Source organism: Microtus oregoni, unplaced genomic scaffold (assembly GCF_018167655.1).
Source record: "Microtus oregoni isolate MIOR12 unplaced genomic scaffold, Mior012 000036F_ref0000092, whole genome shotgun sequence".
Taxonomy (NCBI): Eukaryota; Metazoa; Chordata; class Mammalia; order Rodentia; family Cricetidae; genus Microtus; species Microtus oregoni.
Window position 1 is genome coordinate 24,336,815 of NW_024543095.1, and position 22,280 is coordinate 24,359,094.

At 44.3% G+C, this 22,280-nt stretch overlaps 1 protein-coding gene across 6 annotated transcripts in view; it reads left to right on the forward strand.

Moving 5' to 3' along the window:
* Positions 1 to 5,526: 5,526 nt before the first annotated feature.
* Osmr (oncostatin M receptor) overlaps positions 5,527 to 22,280 on the forward strand; it is a 50,868-nt gene continuing 34,114 nt past the window's right edge. For 3 of the 6 annotated variants that reach the window (XM_041631329.1, XM_041631334.1, XM_041631333.1), the window contains exons 1-2: positions 5,567 to 5,615; positions 16,655 to 16,739. In XM_041631329.1, the coding sequence (XP_041487263.1) occupies positions 16,667 to 16,739 (73 nt within the window). In that variant the 5' untranslated portion in view covers positions 5,567 to 5,615; positions 16,655 to 16,666. Of the gene's footprint in view, positions 5,616 to 14,098; positions 14,269 to 16,654; positions 16,740 to 22,280 lie in introns of those variants that run through there. The other 3 variants (XM_041631330.1, XM_041631332.1, XM_041631335.1) reach the window with 3 other exon arrangements.

Consider the following 22,280-nt stretch of genomic DNA (forward strand, 5'->3'; position numbering starts at 1 on the left):
AGTTTTAGGGTTGAAAGTAGGTTATCAAGTTCAGGGGATAACTATTCCTCACTTCCTTAGCATGTCTTCAGGTGAATGAGCTTCCCTGAGTGGTGGTCTCGGGTCAAGTGATTGACAGCCCCATTTGGATTAACTCTTAAGAGAGGGGATATAACTCTCTTGAGAGAGTTCAAAATGCTATTCCTCTTCCCAGGGCCAGAGGCAGAATTCAGAATACTTTTTCTTTTGATGAAGTAGCTTTCCCTTAAGGAGCCTCAAGGAAGCCTGATGTCTCCACTTTTTCATTTGGCCTCTGAAATCTCAAGGATGGGCAAAACTGATTACTAGGGAATGGGTCTACCTGCCATGCCCCCACCCCTAACTTCCTTCACTATGATTCCTTCAGTTTGCAAGAGCTAAGAAAATGGATGGCTTGACATTCCTCTTTCTTGGGTGTGTGCCTTTTTAGCCAGTTCCACACTAAATTCTAACCCTTCTCTCCAGCAGGTTTCCCACACACATCCCCTGAGAGTATGCAAATTACTCGAGGTCACACAGAGTTAAAAGCATCATCCCATGGCCATATTCCGTCCGCAGTGGACAAGAGTTGCTGCTGCACTCACATCATCATTCATGCTGATCAGCGCAGCAGAGAGGGGAGTAGCCTCAGAACGTTTGCATAGCAGCATACTTAGCTCAACCATAAGAATCACAAGGATCAGGTGTAGCTCGTTACTGCCTGAACACTGTTTAGCACTCGCACGGCGTTCAGTGGGGAAAGAAGGAACATGCTTGACTCCCCCCTTTCTTGTTTAAAGTACTTACCTTGTAGTGCTGTGCTAATAATGTTTATTCATCTTCCTTGTGGTGGGTTGTTTAGTCGTAATACACTGAACTTTATGTGATTTCAGCAGATTTTTTTTAAAATGTGGTTTGCTCTGATATACTTCCATGTTAAAGAAGAAGGTAAATATACTCTACTGTTTGAGAAAGAAAGTGAAAACTAGGCTTTTATTTCCTGCTACCATTTGGATATTGAATGCCGCCATGAATCATCAAGGCTCGAGTCCCACATTATCGGGGGTAGTGCTTCATAGAAACCTTTAGTTCATTGGGAACATGACCTTGAAGGGGTAGTGGGACTCTGTCCCCCCCGTCTCTCTCCAGAGAGATTTGTGCATTCCCACTGGAACTCGTGGCTTTGACACAGGCCTATCACCAATCAAGCTCAATGATGCTAAAATAAAGCAGCCAAATTATTTCTCTTTATAAGTTGACTATCTCAGATTTTTGTTACAGCAATAGGAAGCTAAGTCATACACACACACACACACACACACACACACACAACTGTTTTAGAGGAAAATCTAACCTAGAAGTGGAAAGAGCTAGAACTTCCTACTGAAAGATGCTTAGCAGGTCAAATTGCACATGTAGGGAGGGACACCCCAGTCACAGCTGAACGGCTCTGTTAAACTGACCATCCTATCATGGGTATACCCAGAAGCGTGGGAATGGGGGAGAGCCGAGATCTGATACTGCCCCTCACCTGGCCAGAGGAGAGTCAGCTGTGGTGGCTTGGATGCAGAAAAGCTGGCAGGCTGATCAACCGCAACTACCACCCAGGCCAAGATTCAGGGCTTTGAGGTGGCGCTCCCCAACATTTTCCCCATCTTGGAGCTGCTAGAGCACGGGAAGGGACTGGCTCTTCGGATCCATAGCTGCAGGATTCCCAGTTCTCAGGGCAACAGCAGGATATCTGAGAGTCTCTAACCTAACTCAGGTGGTGAGGGTTGGCATCAAGCCAAGCATCTTTACCCACTGAGCCATTTTATCTACCTCCTTCATTTTCTTTAAAAACTTACCCTGCTGTTTTATCTTGTCTGTAGATGTAACACACTTTATAGCTATGGTGTAAAGAAAATAGGCTATGAATAAATGCATTTATTTATATAGTACTTGCAATACTGTGTAAAGCACACAGTGAACATAAAGACTATATGTTTTAATCTGTAGAGAAAAAATAACATGATGTAGCAAGGCATATTGAAAAAGTTAAAGTGGAATTCTAAAAGAAAAAAATATTTTAATTCAAAATCTAAGAGAAGAAAAAAGGAAAGGATAGAAAAACAAAACTAGAGTGAGCCAAACAAATGAAAAAAAAATCAAAGAAGAGAAACACAATAGCAGGCACAATATAAGTGTACCTACAATGGCCTTAAATATGAGTAATAAAATCCTTATCAAATTAAATTGCTGGGTTATTAATAGATGTTTGTGAAAGCCCCAACTTCATGCTGTCTATAAGAGAAACAGACTCCAAAACTTCAGGTGTAGACCCGTTTCTGTTGCTGGTACAAAAATACCCGAGATGAACGACTCAAAAGAGAGAAACATTAATTTTGGTTCAAGACTTCAGAGGGATCAGTCATGAATTGGCCCTGTTAGTCTCGGGGCTCTGATGGCAACAGTGCATCATGTTACTGTGGTAACACATGGTGGAGAAGGTCAATGTCCATCTCACAGTGAAGCTGAGAGAGGAGAGAACTGAGCCTGGTTCCAATAGTCGAGGTGAGGGTGTGCACCAGTGACTTCATTTTCTTCAACTGATTCCAACTTCTAAAGCTTCCACTGTCTCTCCGTAGCCTAACTGGTGGGTAAGGGTCTTCAACACATGTTCTTTGGGGAATGATTAAGGTCAAAACCATAGCAGGGCATTTTTTTGATCAATTACAAATAACTTTCAAAAGTCCCCAAGTTCCCATCTAATTCTCTCAGAAGTGCTTCTTTCTGAGTGCCAGTGACCTGTCTTCCAGCTCTATAACTGAATCCAAGTTTAAGCCCCATAATCAAAGGGCTAGTGCATAGAAGCAGCCGCCTAAGCAAACATACAGTTGACATTTTTCTAAAGATCATGGGAGAAGAAAAGAAATAGATATCCAAAACAAGATATCATTCTCCATATGATCTTGTTTCCAGTGATCTCTAAAATAAGACGTAAGTGTGGTTACAACAGGAACTCTCTGAGAATTACAAAACGATGTTCTCCCTCATGTCAATTCACCTCTTCTCTGCTCAGCCCTCAGATGTGGTCCTCTGGGTTTCTGCAGGGAAGTTTTGGAAGAAGAACTAAAAGGTTCCATGTGGCCCTTTCCGATCCAACAGCTTCCCTAGTCGTGTGGAGTTCTTCTTTTAGGTATTTAGAAGGCTTAGATGTCCCTTAGCTAAAGCTTATGCCATATATTAAGATTTAAAAATTTGGAGAAAGCCTATTTTTTTCACTGTAAATTTTTTTACATTGATAAAATCATAATTTAAGTTACATTAAGTTTTATTATAAAAAAGTCAAGATCATCACTTATCATAATTTTAGATGCTTGCTTCACTGAAGGCCTAACGTGTGGAAGGACACTTAAAAGAAATCCCATACTAGCTCAGAATTGAGAAACAGATGGTTATTTGTTTAGGGGTAAATTCACAAATCAGAATCCTTGAACGGAAAACAGAAACCGAATTCAGGAGGCGGGGAGTCTGATTCCACGTGGGCGCCAAATGTGAAAGGAGGCTTAAAAAGAAATTCCACACCAGCTCAAAATTAAAAATTATATGGTTATTTATTTAGGGGTAAGCTCACAAATAAAAATCCTTTGCTTAAACGGAAAACAGAGAGCGAATCCAGCAACTAAAAAGAGCAGTCAAAAAGAGAGCGGATGCAGGCTCTGCATCAGCATATATAGTATAAGAGGCCTCGCCCCAGTAGGCGGGTAACCGCAAGCTGTAAGACTTCCTACGGCACTAAAGACAATCTATGTGAAATCTATGGCAAATATGAAAACAAAAAATTCTTATAGATGAAGGTAATTATCAAATGCTACCCATTGCTGAGTTATAAGTGTACTTTCTTCAGGAAAATCTCAGTTCCTTCCAATTTATCAGTGTGGTGATGCATCATCCAATGTGAAATTATAGCTATTTGCAGCAGTTGAAAAAATCATAGCTGTATTTTACATTTTACATGAAATTTCTCTATTATATCTTCATATTATATATGTATATATAAAAAGAAATACGCCTGGGTATATTATGATTTGTTAGTAGTGCATCCACTTTCCCTCTGAGAAGTTGAATATGGTAGCAGTCCATTCCACGCATGCGCTTCCCTTATAAAAGTTCCTCAGCCGTGACTCTCAACTCTCAACTCTTCCTGCGAAAGGAGATGCTGATACACTCACACACCGTTTGTATGCTTAGTGAAATAGATCAGAAAGCCTCTCCAGAGGGTGAGACTTGGCTCGAAGATATTCCTAAGGCTGTTCACGCGGCCACACTAATGGACTCTTTAAAGCTAAGGAATAAAAGGTGTGGCAAAGGACCACGCATTTATTCACTAGAATTGATGTAGTTTTTCCTAATTGTCTTCAAATATTTACTGTGCACGCCAGTCTTCGGGGCACCATTGGGTATTAGGTATTGAGAGGACTGGAATCTTTTCTTTAAAAAAAAATTTAAAAAAAACCGCTTCCCTGAAATGTCATTAGGAAAGATGAAAAAACATGCACAGACACGAAAGCGAAGATTTTTGCAATAACTAATTTTTCTGACATTGTTTTAAGGTGTCCCATTAACTCAATTTCAGATTCTAAGGCCTCATTCGTCGTCCGCACGTCCTGATCTATCACAATTCCCCCTCAGTTCCCTTCCCTTAGTGACTTTTAGGTGGTTTCCCAATGTGAACTGAACTTGGGTTTGCTGGCGGGGAGCAAGGTGTAACGTGCAGGTGGGCGGTTCTCCCAGCTTCTGGGCCTGGGCAGAAGGGAACGCGTTACAAAGCTTCATGCCAGTTCCTAAAGTCGGTTTGGCTAAGGGCATTCCGTCATAGAACCACAAAGAGAGGTCAAAAATGTCTTTCAAACGCCTGAGCACTAAAGACCAGACTGCATTTTAAGAAGAGAACGCAAATCGGCTCTCCGTGGACGAAGCAATCCGGTCTGAAGCGGCAGGAGGCGTGGTCAGACAGGGCGTTTCCAGGTTGTTCTGGAGAAACACGCAGGATAGACGACTGTTCCAACACGTTTGTCTTGCTCTCAAAGCCGAAAGTTAACACGATCATAAGTTTGACCCAAGAGTCTGTCCTTTGAAGCAACTTTCTGACAGAGCCCGCTGGGTTGGGTCTCCCAGACATCACAGGTGACTCCGTGCAGGAGTACCTGGCCCAGGGCACAGGGTCCTGGCTCCTCCCCTGTCCTTAGCAGAGTAGCGGGATGCTACTCTCTGGGCACAGCTTTTCCTTTCCAGGCCTCTCCCACTTCCCTTCCCACCGGTCCCGCCCGCCCTGTCCCGGGAACAGCGCCCTGTTGCAGGGTCCCGATCGTCCCCCCCTGGGACCAGAAGGCAAATTCCTGCGGGTCCCAGGAGTGCCAAAAGTGCTCAGCGAGACGGGAAATTGCAACAGTGCTGGCCCCTCGGGCCCCCCCTCCCCGAAGAAGCCTTCCCGTAACTCCCGCCCCTGGACTCCTGCCCCGCAGCTGATTCATAGCCGGGGCGCGGGGCCGCCTCCACACGCCGGGACAGACGTCCGCACCCGCGCCCCTGCCAGGCCGAAGAGCGGCCGGGCTCCGGAGCCGCTCGCCAGACTGGTGAGTACCGGAGCCCCGCACCCTCGCGGACCGTGCGCCGCCTCCTTCCGCTTCCCCGATGGGAGAGCTCCGCGCTTGGGTGCTCCGCAGACTCCTGGCTCTGCTCTGTCCCGCTTTGGTTTCGCCAACTCTCAAGCCACAAGAGGTGTGCCAGACAAGTGCCGCCTACCTAGTGGGTAATTCTAAAAGACCAGATCTTCTCGTAGTGCAAGTCGCTGGGGTATCTCGGAGTTCAGGCCTGCTTTGAGGATCGCCATTCTTTGAGTTCTCTTCAGTGGTTTGGGAAATGTTTACGGAGTTAGGATTTCCACTTGGGTCACATTGGCTCCTCTCTCAAAATAGCCTGTGGGAGTTGATGACTGCCCCATCCTCTTGCATCCAACCCTTCACTCCTACACAGCCCTGGTATTTCCTCTGGGAATGGGTGCTTCCCTTTCCAAGTAGAGAAGAGCACCCGGCTGAGATAGCGTGGGAGCAGCGCTTTTGCACAGGTGGAGAGAGCTGGTACCTCTTCTCAAGCTGCCTGGATGAAAGTGGTGCCCTTCACAGTCAACGATGCCCAGCTATACGCCCGGGTCGGTGTCCCTGAGGTAGCAGTGGGTGCCGAAATCAGAACGTGAGAACAGCGATTCCCTTTATCAGTTCTGCACTGGCCACTGGCCCACTCACTCATTCATGGATGCTTCCACCTGTCCTGCCGCAAGTAAGTGACCAGAAGAGAGGCACAGGGACAGGGATTGCTTTCAGACACCATTAAAAGAGGAACCTAGGCACCCACACACTGAGACAATGGGGATGTTCTATCGGGAACTCACCAAGGCCAGCTGGCCTGGGTCTGAAAAAGCCTGGGATAAATCCGGACTAGCTGAACATAGCGGACAATGAGGACTACTGAGAACTCAAGAACAATCGCAGTGGGTTTTTGATCCTACTGCACATACTGGCTTTGTGGGAGCCTAGGCAGTTTGGATGCTCACCTTACTAGACCTGGATAGAGGTGGGCGGTCCTTGGGCTTCCCACAGGTCAGGGAACCCTGATTGCTCTTCAAGCAGATGAGGGAGGGGGACTTGATGGGGGAGGGGGAGGGAAATGGGAGGCGGTGGTGGGGAGGAGGCAGAAATCCTTAATAAATAAATAAATTTTTTTTAAAAAAGAGGAACCTAGGTGCAGGCTAAAGCACTCTGCTGGAAAAAAAAAAAAGAAGGCGGGGGCTGGGAGGGGCAGCAACAGGTCCAAACCCTGATGTAAATAGACCTGGATCTAGGCCAGGTTACTTTTTATGGCTTAGTTTCACTTTTCTTGTTTACATCATAATAATGCTTCCTGCTACTTTTGACCGAGAACTGTGTACTTCATTTTATCAGTGAGATGGAGTGACTGGATGATGGGCCAGTAGTTAAGTGACAGAGACATGTCATATCGGAGTCTCACAGCCCCTCTGCTGCACTTCCAATTCTAGGGGTTTTTGGAGTGGATCTGGAGGTGACCAGAACCATCCTGTTTTCCTACCCTGGTCACCTGCCTCTTGCCATCCCCAGTGCACAGGAGGGCCATGGGTGCTGATGTTTTGTATGCCTCTGTCAGGAGAAAAGAACCGAGTTGGGAACATGGCTGTGGTTCTGAGTGACTGGGGACACTCACTGCCTTTAACAAGAGAAAGGTTTGTGGGACCTGGGCTGGGTGTTGCTGACTCTGGAAGGAAATCGCAGTGTGCATTCTCCGGCTCATTTATGGGAACAGTAGGTTTTGGCCCTCTTCTCTGGACAGGAAACCTTTCTGGGGGGTGGGGGGAAGCAAAACAAACAGAACACCGTTGTGAGTCGGAAACAAGGCGCACAGTTTATCAGAATCTTTTGAGAGCAAACCCCTTCCCTGAAACACACGTCCTTGTCCCTACTTGAGGTTTTCCTTCCCAGTGGCTGACCCCAGTTTCACAGTCTCCATCCCCACCCCCATTCTATGATCCTGACTCCCCAGGTTTCACTGACTTCGCATTACATTTGATAGGTGTAGTTTTGAAGTCACACAAACAGCAACCAACTGCTGTTATTCTAGCCTACTATCTAACTCAGATTAGCTTTGAGCTCACAACTGTCCTGTCCTCCTGACTGCTGGGATTTCAGGCATGTACCATCATTCAAGATGAAATTTGGGTTTTCATCATGAAATCAGTTCCCCTTCCTACAGGGTCCATCCCTGGACTGGGTTCTTTTCATTAGTTTTTTGGGGGGCCCCTTTCATGTCAATACTAGGTCATTAAGTACTGGAGTTTAAATAGTAGGTGTTTAGATTTACTTTGCCTGTAAAGTTTCTAACTTATCTAATGAAGTTCCATCAGATTTTTTCCTGAGTTCACAGTTACTAGCAATGGTGTTTTCCTCACTGTCCATTTTAATATGAACCACAGAAGAGGCAAGGCCAGATGGGAAGGGGTTGAACTTTAGTAACTCACTCACCTGGTTTCCAATACTGACTTTACAGCCAGTTAGTGGTGTCGCAAGGCAAGCTACCTTCAACCTATTTCACCCTTAGTGTTCTCTTTTGCCTCCAGGGATAGTAATAGACTCTTCCATGAGGCTCACTGGCCAGCTGTCCTAGCCTAAACCATTTAAACTCTGGTTCTAATGAGAGACCCTATCTAAAAATATAAGGTGGACAGTTTTCAAGGAATGACAACCAAGGCTGGCCTCCGCACACATGTGCAAATACATTCTCATAGGTAACCCTGAAAACATACACACAATTACATGCCAGATGACTAAACTAAAATGGTTTAGATTAATTAAATTTCACACATATAAATTCAGCATCTCTTCGTCAGAAGGTTGGTAATATGCATTTCTACTCAGGACACTGGCTACCTTTTGCATTGGGAATGCATTATTTTAGTACCTGCATCCAAGGATTAAGAGCTCACAAATATTAAACATAACAACTAACACCCTCCTAGGCTTATCCAGGTTATAAAATTTGCTAACCTCTTTCAGATCTTCTCAGTTGCCATGGATTAGAATAGAATCAGAAAACAAAGCCAACTAATCGATTCTCCTGGAGTATATAGTGCAAATGTAAAAAGAATAGAATTCTCACTGCTTTTGCAAGTATAAACACATGTGTGCACATCCGTATATACACATACACACACCTTAAAGAATGCTTTATGTTACAGGACCATGTAATTTGAAAAAGATATTTGTAGTTTCTGTCATCCCACTTCCTTCCTTCCATCCAAGCTCTACATTTGTAAGTGTGGCTAGGTAGGTGTTGCCCTTCGGGCCAGTTTGAATTCTTTAGTTAGAAGACCAAAAGATAGTAAAAAGTATACAGAGGTATTGTGGTGGCTTGAAAAAAATGGCCCTCAAAGGGAGTGGCACTATCAGGAGATATTTCTTTGTTGGAGTAGGTGTGGCCTTGTTGGAGGAAGTGTATGACTGTGGGGGTGGGCTTTGAGGTCCTGTATATCCTCAGTGTCATAGACCACTTCTCATTGCCTTCTAATCAAGATGTGGCCAGAACCATATCTGCCTACATGTCGCCATGCTTCTTGCCATGATAATAATGGACTGAGTCTCTAAAACTGTAAGTGAGCCACATCAACTAAATGTTTCCCTTTATAAGAGTTGCCTTACTCATGGTGTCTCTTCATAGCAATAGAAACCCTAACTAAGATAGGTTCTTATGAGGAACAAAACAGAATGGAGAAGGACTATCAGACCAGTGCCCACCTGGCACCTGTGCAAAGTGGGGAGGAGGAAAGGTGGGGAGGACCTCTTTATGCCACCAAGCAGTTCTGTAAATGGGAGTTTCTGCTCCACCCAGTCCTGCAGCCATTCCCAAAGAAACACATAGAGGCTTATATTAGTTATAATCTGTTCGGCTATTGCTCAGGCTTATTGCTAACTAGCTCTTACAACTTAAATTCACCCATAATTCTTATCTATGTTTAGCCATGTGGCTTGGAACCTTTTCTTTGTAAGGCTTTCTCATCTTGTTTCCTCTGTGTCTGGCTTGGGACTGTGTTCCTCTGCCTCTCCTCTTCCCAAAATTCTCCTAGTCTGGTTGTCCTGCATCAACTTCCTGCCTGGCTACTAACTGGTCAATCTGTGTTTTATTAAACCAATACAAGTGACAAATCTTTACAGAGTACAAGAGCATGATCCCACAGCATCTCCCTTTTTTTTCAAAACAAGACCCTAAATTTAATCTCCTTTATTTAGGTTTTTTTTTCCTGACCATTTATCCATAACAACTTGTAACTAATACACTAAACAAAGAAAAACTTCCATAATCCATTGTTGGGGAATGTGGGCGTAATTTTCTAGGCTACTTCCTGCTGATTGAGTGTGCTAATAATTTTATGAGACCCAAAGAAAATTTAGGATTATAGGTAAGTCCTGACTGGAGTATTCTGTGAGGCAGGATCATCTCAGTCTGCAGCCTTGAAGCTGTTCTGGATGTAGAACTCAGAGGAAACTTCAACAGAGGTGCTCTGAAATGTTGAGTCATCTGGGCCACAGATCTCAGGAAACTTTTGCTAGACTTGGGGGAGACACCTGTTGAAGTTGCTTTTCAGGGTAGTTCATTGGAGGGAAAGGCTTAGTAAGCTTCGTCATTGGCCAGGGTTGGCTGTGTGGATGCTGTCAGTCATGGTGTCCACATGTCAGGTCTGTTGGGAAGGAATTCTGGGCAGCCCCGTGGCACAGCTGCCATGTTTGTCCTGCAGAGATGCTCTGTGCAAACACTATTCTGAAATTCACCTTTCCACTCGGGATTTTTTTTAACATTTTTTCATGTCAACACCTGTGTCTAGTTTATCCCCCTCAAATACCATTTCGTTCCCCTTTGTGGAGATGCAGAGTAATTAAAATTTCTGGCTCCTTTGAGGGGGTATTTGATGTATTTATATTATCTGTAGGATAACCCTAATAATAGAATTATAGATTAGTTTTGAATTAAAGAAAATGCATACTAAAATTTAATAGATACAGTCAAACACACTTCTGCAGGGTCACCCTCTTTGATTCTTAATGAGTGGTGATGTTTATTTCCTTACCATTTAGTGGTATTGAGAGCATCTTTATTTCTGATAATTTGATGTTACACAGACATTTTCATATTCAGTGACTGCTTGGGTTTGTTTGTTGTGACGGTTCTGAGACAAGGTCTCAGTTCACAGTCTTGGCTGCTGTAGAGCTTGCTAGTTAGATCAGGCTGGCCTCACACTTGTGGTTCTCCTCCTGCCTCTGTCTCCCAATTGCTGGTGAAATAGGCATCGTTACTGTTTTAAACTGACTTCCATCAATCCGAGTAATCTTCCTCTATTTCTTTTTACTTTTTAGTATGTGGATTTTTTTTCTTTTTCTGAATTACATATTTCTATTTTTCAGTAGCTATTTTCCTTTTAATCTTACTTTGAGCAGATTTTTGCATATTGGGAACAATGACTCCTTGCCATATATTTTTAGTTGGTATTAATTTTTTCCATTTGGCTTGTTATGTTTGATTATTTGGCATTAATTCTTTGAAAATTACATAGTTGAGATAACAGCCTTTATCTTTACTGCATTGGGGTTTCATTTTATGACTGCTAGATTGCATAACATCGCAGCACTGTTTTTATTAAGGTGCTTTTTGTGGTTTGTATCTTGGATTTGTGACTATTTGGGATATATTTTGCTTGAAGGAGTAAAACAGTAACAATAAAGATAAGACTTACTATATTTACTATGTGTGGTCACTCTTAAGCCTACTAACCCCCCTACCTATTTACTAAGACAGGCTCTTCCATTCTCACAGAAGAGGCGGTCAAAGAGTTAGCGCTTGGTTATACAGCCACTAACTCCCAAAGTGGAGCGCGACCCTGAGTCCCCTACCACAGTTCAGGACATGCTTGATGCCCTATGATGTCCAGGTTATTGCTCCAGTATCACTTAAAGGAACAGTATCTCTTCCCAAATGATTCTACCACCTTTAGTATGTGTGAAATTTCTGCATTTTTGGATCAAGAACATTCTTTGCATTTGGTTTCATCATTCTTGTGGATTTACCTACCAATCAGAGAGTAAGTTTTAGCTGAAGTGAAGGTCACACGTCCCTGAAATAATCTTGTACAGGAACTAGTTCAGCTCCTTATGTCAGGATTTGATTATGAACTTGGTGGACACGTGTTATCCATTGGAGGGATGCAAAGTTAGGATGGAGAAGAAATGCTAGCACCTTCAGGAGGCGTTTGTCCTGGAGCCTAAGTCATCAGTCTTATACAGAAACAATGAGGACCCTTCAGAGGGGCGTGGCAATCCTACTGGCAGTGCCCTGGAAGAAGGGAACGATGGAGAACTGTCCCTCAATGCATGCCGCTCTGCACGTCAGCACAGAGCTCTTGGAACTGGTTTCCAGTTTGTCCTCATCGAGGTTGAAAATGTTGAGACAAGTGCTCTACCATATAACCTCTTGGAGCCTGTTCAATTCTAAAAACAGAACTTTTTCTTTTTCAAACGCACACACCACACACACACCATCCACCAACATCTTTAAATGGCATTTGAATATGATAGCCTTAGATCACCCAGCCAGTTTTGAATAATTTGGCAACACACCCAGGTTTTGGGGAAACAACCGACTGTTGGCTGTTGCAATGTCTCATGAGGATTCTCTGTGGTAGAGAAACTTCCCAGGAATACATACTTTAGTCCTGACTGAGCCAGAAATTCTGGTAAGGGAAGGCTCACCAGGAGTTCCTTAGAAGTGCACTTTATTACGCCTATAGCATTCACCCTGGACATTCAGAGGACCTTCGGGGAAAATAGGAGTTTGCACAGAAGATTTGAAGAGCAGGGAGGACATTCAAAGAACACAGTGAAGCGAGTAAGATTTTCACAGAGGGATGTTTGGTTGATCTACACTGAATGGGAGCCCAGAGATGGGGAAGATATGGAGAGACGGGAGTGGATGGATGAGTAGAGTGTAAATTACAAAAGAGATGGCAGCTTTCTCTCCACCCCACCCCCCACCCCGCCCAAACCCCAAGTGTGCCAAAGGTTACAAACTGGGAAAATGTGATGGCAGGAAAAAAGGCCTGAAAGGGAATCAATTTGTGTTTTCATTAAAAATAAGTTGAAAACAAAGAAGAGGAAGTAGGAGAAAAATGGTACCAATTTTTCTTCATTTCCCAGATGCTTTCTGGGTGGCAGGCATGTCCTGGGACTCTGGTGCACAGAGGGTGCTCTCTCTAGTGGCACACGTCTATTCAATGATGATAAAATGTGAGAAAGAACAGACTTGGAGAAGGACACAGGGCAAACAGACACACCCCTCTCTGCCTTCCTTCTCTTACTGGGAATCTGGAGCAGAACACTGCTCACTGAGAGCCGCAGCTTCTGAGGCTGCTGGGTGAATTTGAGGCTGGATGTCTGGACACCGTGTGCCCTGAGCAGTGGGAAATTTCTGCTCCTTAGGTAGGTACTGATCGACCGGCCCACTCACCCACTCACAGCGCTCATCCTTGAGAGTGCTGGAAAACCAAGTTACTCAGGGTTTTCATTTTTGTCTGTATGGTGCATGTGTGCCCCCGAAGATAGTGTAGGCTGTGGAGTATCCCAAGCTCTGGGCTTGCACTTGTCCTTTTTCTGTCTTTATTTACAATCACGTAGTCTCATGCACACCCGAAATTATTCTACTGATGGGCAGGAATTCCATGAGTTCAGCTGGCTGCTTAGGTAGATCAAACAAGCATCTTAAATTTCTCTCTGGAGCTGAGAGCTTTTGATAGAGACTCCCAATCCATCCAGCCCAGTCTTCTGCCTTGCTAAATGGTGATTCTTCAAAGCACTTGAGCCAAAATTCTTGATATTTCATTTGGTCACCACCCATGGTGCGTCAGCTCTGCCTCTGAAATCTCTTGCTGACCCCACCACACCTTGCTACCTCCACCATTCAAACTCTGTCCTCAAGTTTTCATCCAGACTGTTGACTTCGGCTTCATGTCTCCTTCCACTTCCGCTTCCTTCTTTCTTTCTGCATCTCTGAACTCTGTGCCCTGCGCATCAGCTCAGTATAGCTCTGTGAAATCTTTCCAGGGATTTTCCACGGCAGTTCAAGCTATGCAAATACAATGCCTACTCTTTCTCCTCTATGCTCCAAAAATGCTCAATCTCATCCCTGGGCTTCCTCTCACTCTTCCCCTCCCCTCAGCCACACCTGCCTCCTTTTGGTCCTTGAATCTTCTGGGTACTCTTCGTCTTCACGATCCCATCAAGAAACAGTTGACACTCGCAGGCTAGCCTAACTGGGGAAGGCACAATTACCCTGCATAAGGCTGTGTTCCAGGGTTTGCAAGGAAGTGGTGTCCATTTCTCCACACACTGTTAGCCTCAGGCTGTCGGACGATTATTCCTGTGTGGTTTCTGAAGAAACACTCCGTTGAGATGTTGCAGCTGCCAACTCCCTTTCTGCCAGTTTTCAAGAACTTTATTGATTTTTCCAGGAGGATTCCAGGCAACAGTGAAGACTTACAGTCCTGCGGCCCGTGGTCCTCGGGTTGATGGTGGCCGTCCAGGGAAGACACTGCAAACTATGCAGGGGTCCTCTATGTCTGCAGAGAGGGCATCCTAAGATCCCCAGAAGACAGCCCTAAGCAGTTGGGACCCACACTCTGTATGTGCTGTTGTTTTCTTGTGTTGTGCACGATTGTACAGTAAGACACTCGCAGCCCCAGCGACAGAGCAAGCGTAACAACAGTCTGAAGTAGAAGCCAACTGAAGCTCAATAGCTCAGTGGGCAGGAGCCCTGGCTGCCAAGCCTAAAAACCTCAGCTTGATCTGGGAGTCTGCATGGTGGAGCCACAGTGTGAGCATGTATGCACACACACACACACACACACACACATGCATACATACACACACACAACACAGCACACAGTCACTAAATAAATACTTATAAAAATATATAAACTTTCTAATTATTTCTGGAACTTTCCCAGTTGTATTGTCAGACAGTGGCTGGCTGAGGAAAGCCAAAGGATGATGATATGGCAGAAAGGGAGATTACAATAGCCACTGAACTCAGGTGAGGGCAGTGACCTCTGGGTCACAATTGCTACCTGTCTGGTGTGTATGAGACAGGGGGCCTCAGGTACGACAAGAAATCAGAAGCCCTGCTGTTGCTCTTTCTCAGGCTTCTCAGTCCAACAGGTAGAGAGAGCAGAGGGTGGGAGCTGCTGACCCCCTGCTGGGATTCCGACACTGTGACCTCCTGTGAATGCTGTGTTTTCCATTCGTCTTACCTGGTGACCTTTACCCCCTGATCTCTACTTACCATTACTTCGGGTTTTCTCTGGGCATTTCTCTGCCCATGATTTTAACGTCTTGAAGTAGCGTCATGTGTTTAGAAACATTTTTAATAGCCCAGTCATAGAGAAACCATTTGGTGTGCACATCAGCTCCAGAGCCTTCTTCTTTCAGACTGTGGCATGAGATTTCTTTCCCACCGTGGCCCCTTTGTGTCCCAAGAGTTAGTGGGAGGATACAGTGGCAAGTGCCTGGACCCAGGCTGCAGTCACTTTCAACAGAATGGTAGACACTTCCCAATGGGTCTCTTCCTATGCTCTCTTGGTGTGTACACACACACACACACACACACACGCACACATGGCTTCTCCTTGAATTAGTTCTCCTCCTGGCTCTGGCGTTTAGTCAGACTACGCAATTCTAAGTAGAGATCAGGTGTGAACGGATTGTTGTTTTGCCAAGAGTAGAAAACAGTGCAGAAAGGCTGCCTACGACTTCAGCGCACAGGCGTGGTTGACCACAGGCACAGTGACCACCATAGAGCCATTTGCTTTAGCCACCTCTTGTCTGTGTGGTGGCTCCTTATCTGTAAGACCCTGTTTGAAAATGAACGGAGACGGTGGCAGTGGGAACTCATAAGCAGACTCCCAGAATTTCTAGCTCTGGGTGAGCACTGGGCAACAGGACAAGGGCAGAAACGGGCTTTCTATGAACCGTTCTGACTCAGAGTCCTGAAGAGAAAAGTGAGGATTAATGCTTCCCCTGACTAATGGGTTTGCTATTAAATTAGGAAGGAATTGGTCTTTTTGAGGTCATCTAGCCTTCCTCTCTCTGCCCTCAGATTGTCCTCCGTTCAAATCATCTTATGAATCAGTGGAACTCGATTGGCCTGCTGCAATTTGCAATTCTTTTCAGAGGCAAAATACCAAAAAAAAAAAAAAAATTAAAAAGAAAAAAAAAAAACCCACCAGAACTGAAACAAAGCGGAAATAGTATTGAACAACGAGAATGACCATCGCCTAGAGTATGCTAACTTTTCCCAGGTTGAATTTCAGTGAGAGGAAAGGGGAAGTGTAAAGATGGCTTTGGGGGTGAATTCAGTTTTTTTTTTAAATTTATTGGTTAACATTTTTAATAAATTGCTTATTTTACTTTTTGTGTAGTTATTTTTGCCTGCACATATACCTGTGTACCATATGTGTCCGCAGAGGTCAGAACAGGGTGTTGGACCCCTGGAACTGGAGTTACAGATGGTTTTGAGCTACCGAGTGTGGGTGCTAGAAATGAAACCCAGGCCATCTGCAAGGGCAACAAGGGCTTCCAACCCCTGAGGCATTTCTCTAGCCCCTCACACGAGCCCTTTTGAGATTATATTTGTTCTTTTCAGTCAGCGTTTGCTTTGTTTGGTTTTTTTCATTTTTCACTTGGTTTTCTGCCTTGCTGGCTTTGCTTGGATGAGTCAAACGAACTGGCTGATCACTGAGCGCTTGCCACCCTGCCTCAGAAACCCACCACAGAGGAAGTCTTCAAGGCTCACACAGGTCTCTATCAGCTGTGCCTCACTTATGACTTGAGGAGCATTTCGTGAGACAGGAATATGAATTCTTGCTCCAAAGGCAGAGGACATGAATCCAAGGGGAGAAAAAGGAGAGATTTCAGTCCCATCCCTGACCACAGCTGGCACGAGAAACGAACTAGGAGTTAAAGATTAAAAAAAAAATAAAATTCCCTTTCTTGTAATTTCTCTTTTTCAGACAGTCAGACCAATGGCTTTCTCTGCGGTCCTTCATCCAGTCTTCCTCTTGGCAGTGCTGTCCCTGAGAGCATCCCTAACCGAAGGTAAGAAGCCGAAACAGAAGTAAAGAACATATAAGGATGAACCAACCGGTGCTTTGGAGAAAAGTTAAGCCATTTCTTTTCTCTTGGAGTTGGTGATTAGCTCACATGAGATGTGTTAAATCTCTGGAAGCCACAGTTGCCTTGGACATGGCCTCCCTCATCCTGAGGGCACCACTAGTAAGTCCACTACTTCGCCTTGGTTTCCTGCTCTGTGCTCTGTTCATTGGGGTGGTTGTCAGTTTATCTGAGATCACGGAGCTTTGGAATTGCTCTGTTTCATGGAGACCGTTGCCAGGGGGTTTCTTTCCAAGCCCTGCTGGGCAAGATGGAACAGCCCAGACTAGTTCTCATGGCTAGGTTAGAACAAGTTCCCATGCCCCTTAGTCATGCTTGCCGAGAGCTGTTAGGCTTATAAAATATGACTAAAAAGCAATCATAGCCTGGCAGGCAGTAGGAACTCTCTCAAGTATGTAATATCGGAAGTGCTGAAATCTGCTTTCTGCCAGAGAACTAGTGTTTGTCAATTAGCTCTCCCCAGAAGACCGCAGTTTAGAGTAAGTCAACTCCATAAATGCGCAAGCATGTGAATATTTTATCAAATGTATGTGGATACTTTATTACTTTGAACTCACTTAAACATAGATCCTTAGACTTGAGAAAGTTTCTATTGGCTCATAAATTTCCCCTGCATTTGTCCATATCGTATAAAACCTTGCATTTTTTTCTTCCTGTATTATTCTTTGCTGTATTTGCTTTTTAACAAAGAGCGCAGATATAATTCCGTGCACGGAAAAATGACATTCGCAAAGAATATGCATAGCATTCTTCATTTATCCTTAGAACTGCAAGAAAAGAAAAGGGGATATTTCAGTTCTGCCGATAGGCGCAAGTTCTGCCTCTCGTCGTTTAGAGCCAGGTTTGGTGTCAGCCTGTGGGAATATGCTATTTCTCCTGGTGTCTTACACAGCAGTTAGTGAAGTTCTTTTCCATATAAGCTGAGCTGCCAGGTGACGGGACTCTCTCACTGGTGGCTTGTGTAGCTCCCTCAGTCTGTCTGGCTCCTGGGGTCAAGCACACTGTAACTGATTAGAGAGGCTGAGCATGGAGAATGTCCAGGCTCAGGTCAGAGTCCCTGGTTCGGAGACAGCCTAACACACCACATCCTCATGGTGAGGCACCCCCCCCCCCACCTTCAGCGTTCGCAATGCTTTTGCCACAGTTTGTTCCCCCCAGCAGAGTCTCACGATGTGACCCAACTGTACATGGCGTGTCTTCTGCATGTGACATGTACTGTTCTCACGTCAGCCTTTGCGGCTCCGTTTCTATTGTTTAGATCAAACTTGTTTCCCTAAGTTCCTGGCAACCCGATTTCCATTTCTGCCTCCAACTTTCTTTACAAAACAGGTAGATCTTTGTCTTCATCAGAGCTGTGGGGATTTTCTTTAGTGTCTACTGCCCACTACACCTCCACTCACACTAGTGAGGACACCCCTCAATCAACTAACTAGGCTCAGGTCAGAGACCGCATTTCAAACAGCCTGAACCAACTTCTTCCAAGCAATAGGACATAGGTGAGACCGTTCAGTTAGCTCCAACCATGTTTCCATCAGCCAGAGGAGTTGACCACAGCATTCTGACGTGTTCTTCTCTCTTTGAGGTTATACATAAGAAAAATTATAAATATGTGGAGATTTTTAATTTTTTTTTGCATTTATTGAGGAGAACATGTGTGTCTATGTGTGTGCACGCATGCACATGTGCACACGCATATAGGAGTTATTTGCATATGCATGTCACAATACATGTGTGGAGGACAGAAGACAAATTGTGTGACTTGGTCTCTCCCTCCACCATGTGGGTTCCAGGGATAGAACTCAGGATATCAGGCTTGGCCGCAAGCTCCTAGTCTCACAGAGCTACATTGCTCTCCTCCAATACACGCTGTAAAAAAGGTTAAATCATGTTGTTCAGAGAAAAGCATAAATGCACATATGCATATATACAAGCAAAGAAAAATCTGTCTCCGGGGGATTTTTTTAAATTTAAGCCATTAAGTAGGACGAATGTTTCCTTCTGATATTAGATGCTTCTGGAATCATGTTGTTTTAAGAACTATTACGTGATATCTCTTTCTGGGAATTAACCACACAGTATTTCCTCCAGAAGTGTTAGGGCTGGTCAGAGAAACCATGGGGAAAATGGGACTGTGTTTATGACTAAGCCCAGAGGAGTCTCCAATGGTCTCCTGAGCCACACTTCCATGTCATGACATGGGAGTGGGCCTGGGAGCCAAAATCCCTGGGTCTGGTCTAATTTGAGCCTTGGCACAGGCATCCACCTCCACTTTTAACCTCAGCTAGCTTCTGTGAAATGTCAGCAAGATTGGATTTATTAATCTCCATGGTCCCTTTGACCTGCCTGGCTTCACCTCGGAGTTTTAGTTCCTCTTCCCCCACATTACTTCTCACTGCTGTTACTCAAGTACCTGAGTTGTTCCACATTTGCTGATAATGTACGCTAATTTCCAGAACTTCCCCTTTGTTGAAACAACGTGGGAGATCTGGGTAGAGCTTCCAGAAATAAGGTGAGACAGGAGCTGACTCATTCATGTGTCGATCAAATGTAGAATGTCTATACTCACCGTGTGTTGCTAATCTTGATTTCCCTGAGCTAAGTAAGACTTCATCACACTCTTGTTTCAGCCACAGCCCTCAGCAGAAAAGCAGCCTATGACAACCTGCTGCCATCAAGGGTGAGAAAGTCATGGGTTAGGCAGACAGAGAGAGAACATGGGAATTATTTACTTTCAAGTCACCATGACAAAACACTTGAAAAAGACAGCTGAAGGAAGGGTGAGACACAGCCCACCGAAGTGGGGAAGGAAGTGGAGGCAGGACTGTGATGCTTTGCATCGGTAGCCCTGGGAGGCAGCCTTCTAAAACCAGGTGTGATTTCCCTGCCTTTGAGTGGGCCTTAGCTCTGATCAGACAGCTACGGACTTCCACTAGCATGTTAGTTTGGCCCTACTTCTTAATAGTCTACCACCTTTGGCCATCCCCACACTAGAACCATATTTCTGAGAATCTCTGTTGGATACTCAAACCACACACAAACCACAGTGTAGGTGGAGGAGGGCCACTTGTTGGTTCCCGGCCATCCGGCTAGCTTAGATCTGAAATAATCACAGAAAAACTGTATTATTTAAATCATTGCTTGGCCCATTAGCTCTAACTTCTTATTGCCTAACTCTTGCATCTTAATTTATTCTATTTCTAGTAATCTGTGTGTCACCACTTTACCGAGTAAAGTTCCCAGCCTCTATTTGAGGTGGCAGCTCCATGGCTTCTCTCTGACTCTGTCCTTCTTTCTCCCAGCATTCAGCCTAGCTTTCCTTGCCTACCTAAGTTCTGCCTTGCTATAGGCAGTTTCTTTATTCATTAATGATAACCATAGCACACAGAGGGGACTCCCACATCACAGTGTGGAATAATTTAAATCAAAACACATGATTTAAGTTTGACAATTTAGTAACAATGGAGTTGACAGGATTCTAGAAGCTCAGCTTTTTATTGTTTCTTTATCATTACCATGTATCATGAAAATTTTTATTAAGTTAACAGTCATATAACATAAAACTAAATTAATAAATTAAATTAATTAATTAATAAAATTAATTATCTTTATGGTTACAGTGATTCAATCATCAGTGACATTTAATATTTCATAATATTACTGTAACTATCCTGGTGGGAGTTGAAGATATTTTAAATTTGTGCCCCTCCCTTATTCTGTCAGATTATTTATCATCCAAGGAATTGGAATTTCCCTGGGAGTCAGAGGGCAGAAGAAAGCAAATGCTGAAGCCCAGTGTCTTCCAGAGGAGGAGCTTTTTCCCAAGAAGAGGTTTCCCAATCCCCTTGCAGGAGAGACGGGTGTACCAGGTTTCTTCTTTTGGGCCAACAAACCAGCTCCCAAGTCATGACACAGAGACTTAGTTATGAATGCTTGGCCTAGCTTAGGCTCGTTTCTGACTAGCTTTTTTTTTTTCTTTAACTTAAATTAACCTTTATCTACCTTTTGCCTCGGGACTTTCCACCTTTCTTTCTTTCTTTCTTTCTTTCTTTCTTTCTTTCTTTCTATTTTACTTTCACTGCTTCTCATGTCAGACTGGCTGCCAGTTGCCTGGCTTCTTACCCTGGGCATATCCCTCTCTTTCTCCCTTGTTCTCTTCTCCTCCTTGTTCTTCTCTTGAGCCAAATTCCTCCTCCTGTTTATTCCCTCTGCCTTCCAGTGCTGCCTATCCCTCTCCTGCCTAGCTACAGGCCTTTCAGCTTCTTATTAGACCAATCGGGTGCCTTATGCAGGCAAGGTGAAACAAATGCAGCACATCTTTACATAGTTAAAGTAATATTCCTCAATGGGCAAGCTGCAGACAGTGATGGACAGGACCACACTTTGACTAGGGTTGCTTAATGATGACGATGCATGGTCCTGCCTTCTATTTAAACCTGTACTTCCCTTCAAGGAAGACTTAGAGAGTCACTGGGTCTCTTTGTTTCTCTTCCCAATGCAGATACACTAAATAAAACTGTTTTCTCTGTTGTATACTGTTATTTATTTATTTGGTTGGCCTATTGGGGATGAATGGTGGAGCCTTGCTTCTTAATACTGCTAGGGACCAGAAACACAGCCTCTGGATACTAGAAACATTAATATCGATTATATTAAAGTTCCTGATTCTTTGATTCCCAATGTTGGCAACTACCAGTCCACTTACTATTTCTATGGATTTACCTAGTCTGGATGTTTCACATAAGTGAACCCCTTTGTGGAAGGGAGAGGCTGCAGGGAAACTGAACTGGGGGCTTTATTTGTAGAATGATTAATAAAAACTGAGAGACAGAAATTGGAGTCCAACTTAAAGGTCAGAAAAGCCAAACAGCCAGCCACTGGCTCTTATCTCTACCTCAGTCTGAAATAGCGATGCTGCCTCCAGGAATTTCTGAATGAGACTGTGTGTGAGAGTGGTCTCCTCCCATTTTTATATTCCTCTCTGGTTCTGGGATAAAAGGCATGCGCCACTACCACCTGGTCTCTATGGCAAGCTAGTGTGCCTACTGGGGTTAAAGGCATGTGTTACTGCTGCCTGGTCTTCAGGGCTAGCCAGGGTGGCTTTTTACTTTTTTGATCTTCAAGTAAGTTTTATTTATTAAAATACAAATGAAATATCACTACACTTATCCATGCTAAGCGTGTGTTTAGTTGCCAAAGCTTCCTCCCTTAGAAGCTTTCTTGCCTTTTAAATGAAATACAAGAAGCTTTCAAGTCACCAGTTTCTAAAAAACTAGGGAAATGAAGGCCAAGAAGCAGATGTCTCTTATACATAGGTCAGCGGACACCAGCTGGTTTTATGAAGGGAGCCTTTATTGTTTCAAAACCCTTGTGAAGTCCCCAGTTTATTTCAGACCTCCTCCGTCCAACAGTTGAAACAGTTGAATCAGCAACAAATAATTCCTTTCAATTCTCTATGGTGTTTTCCTC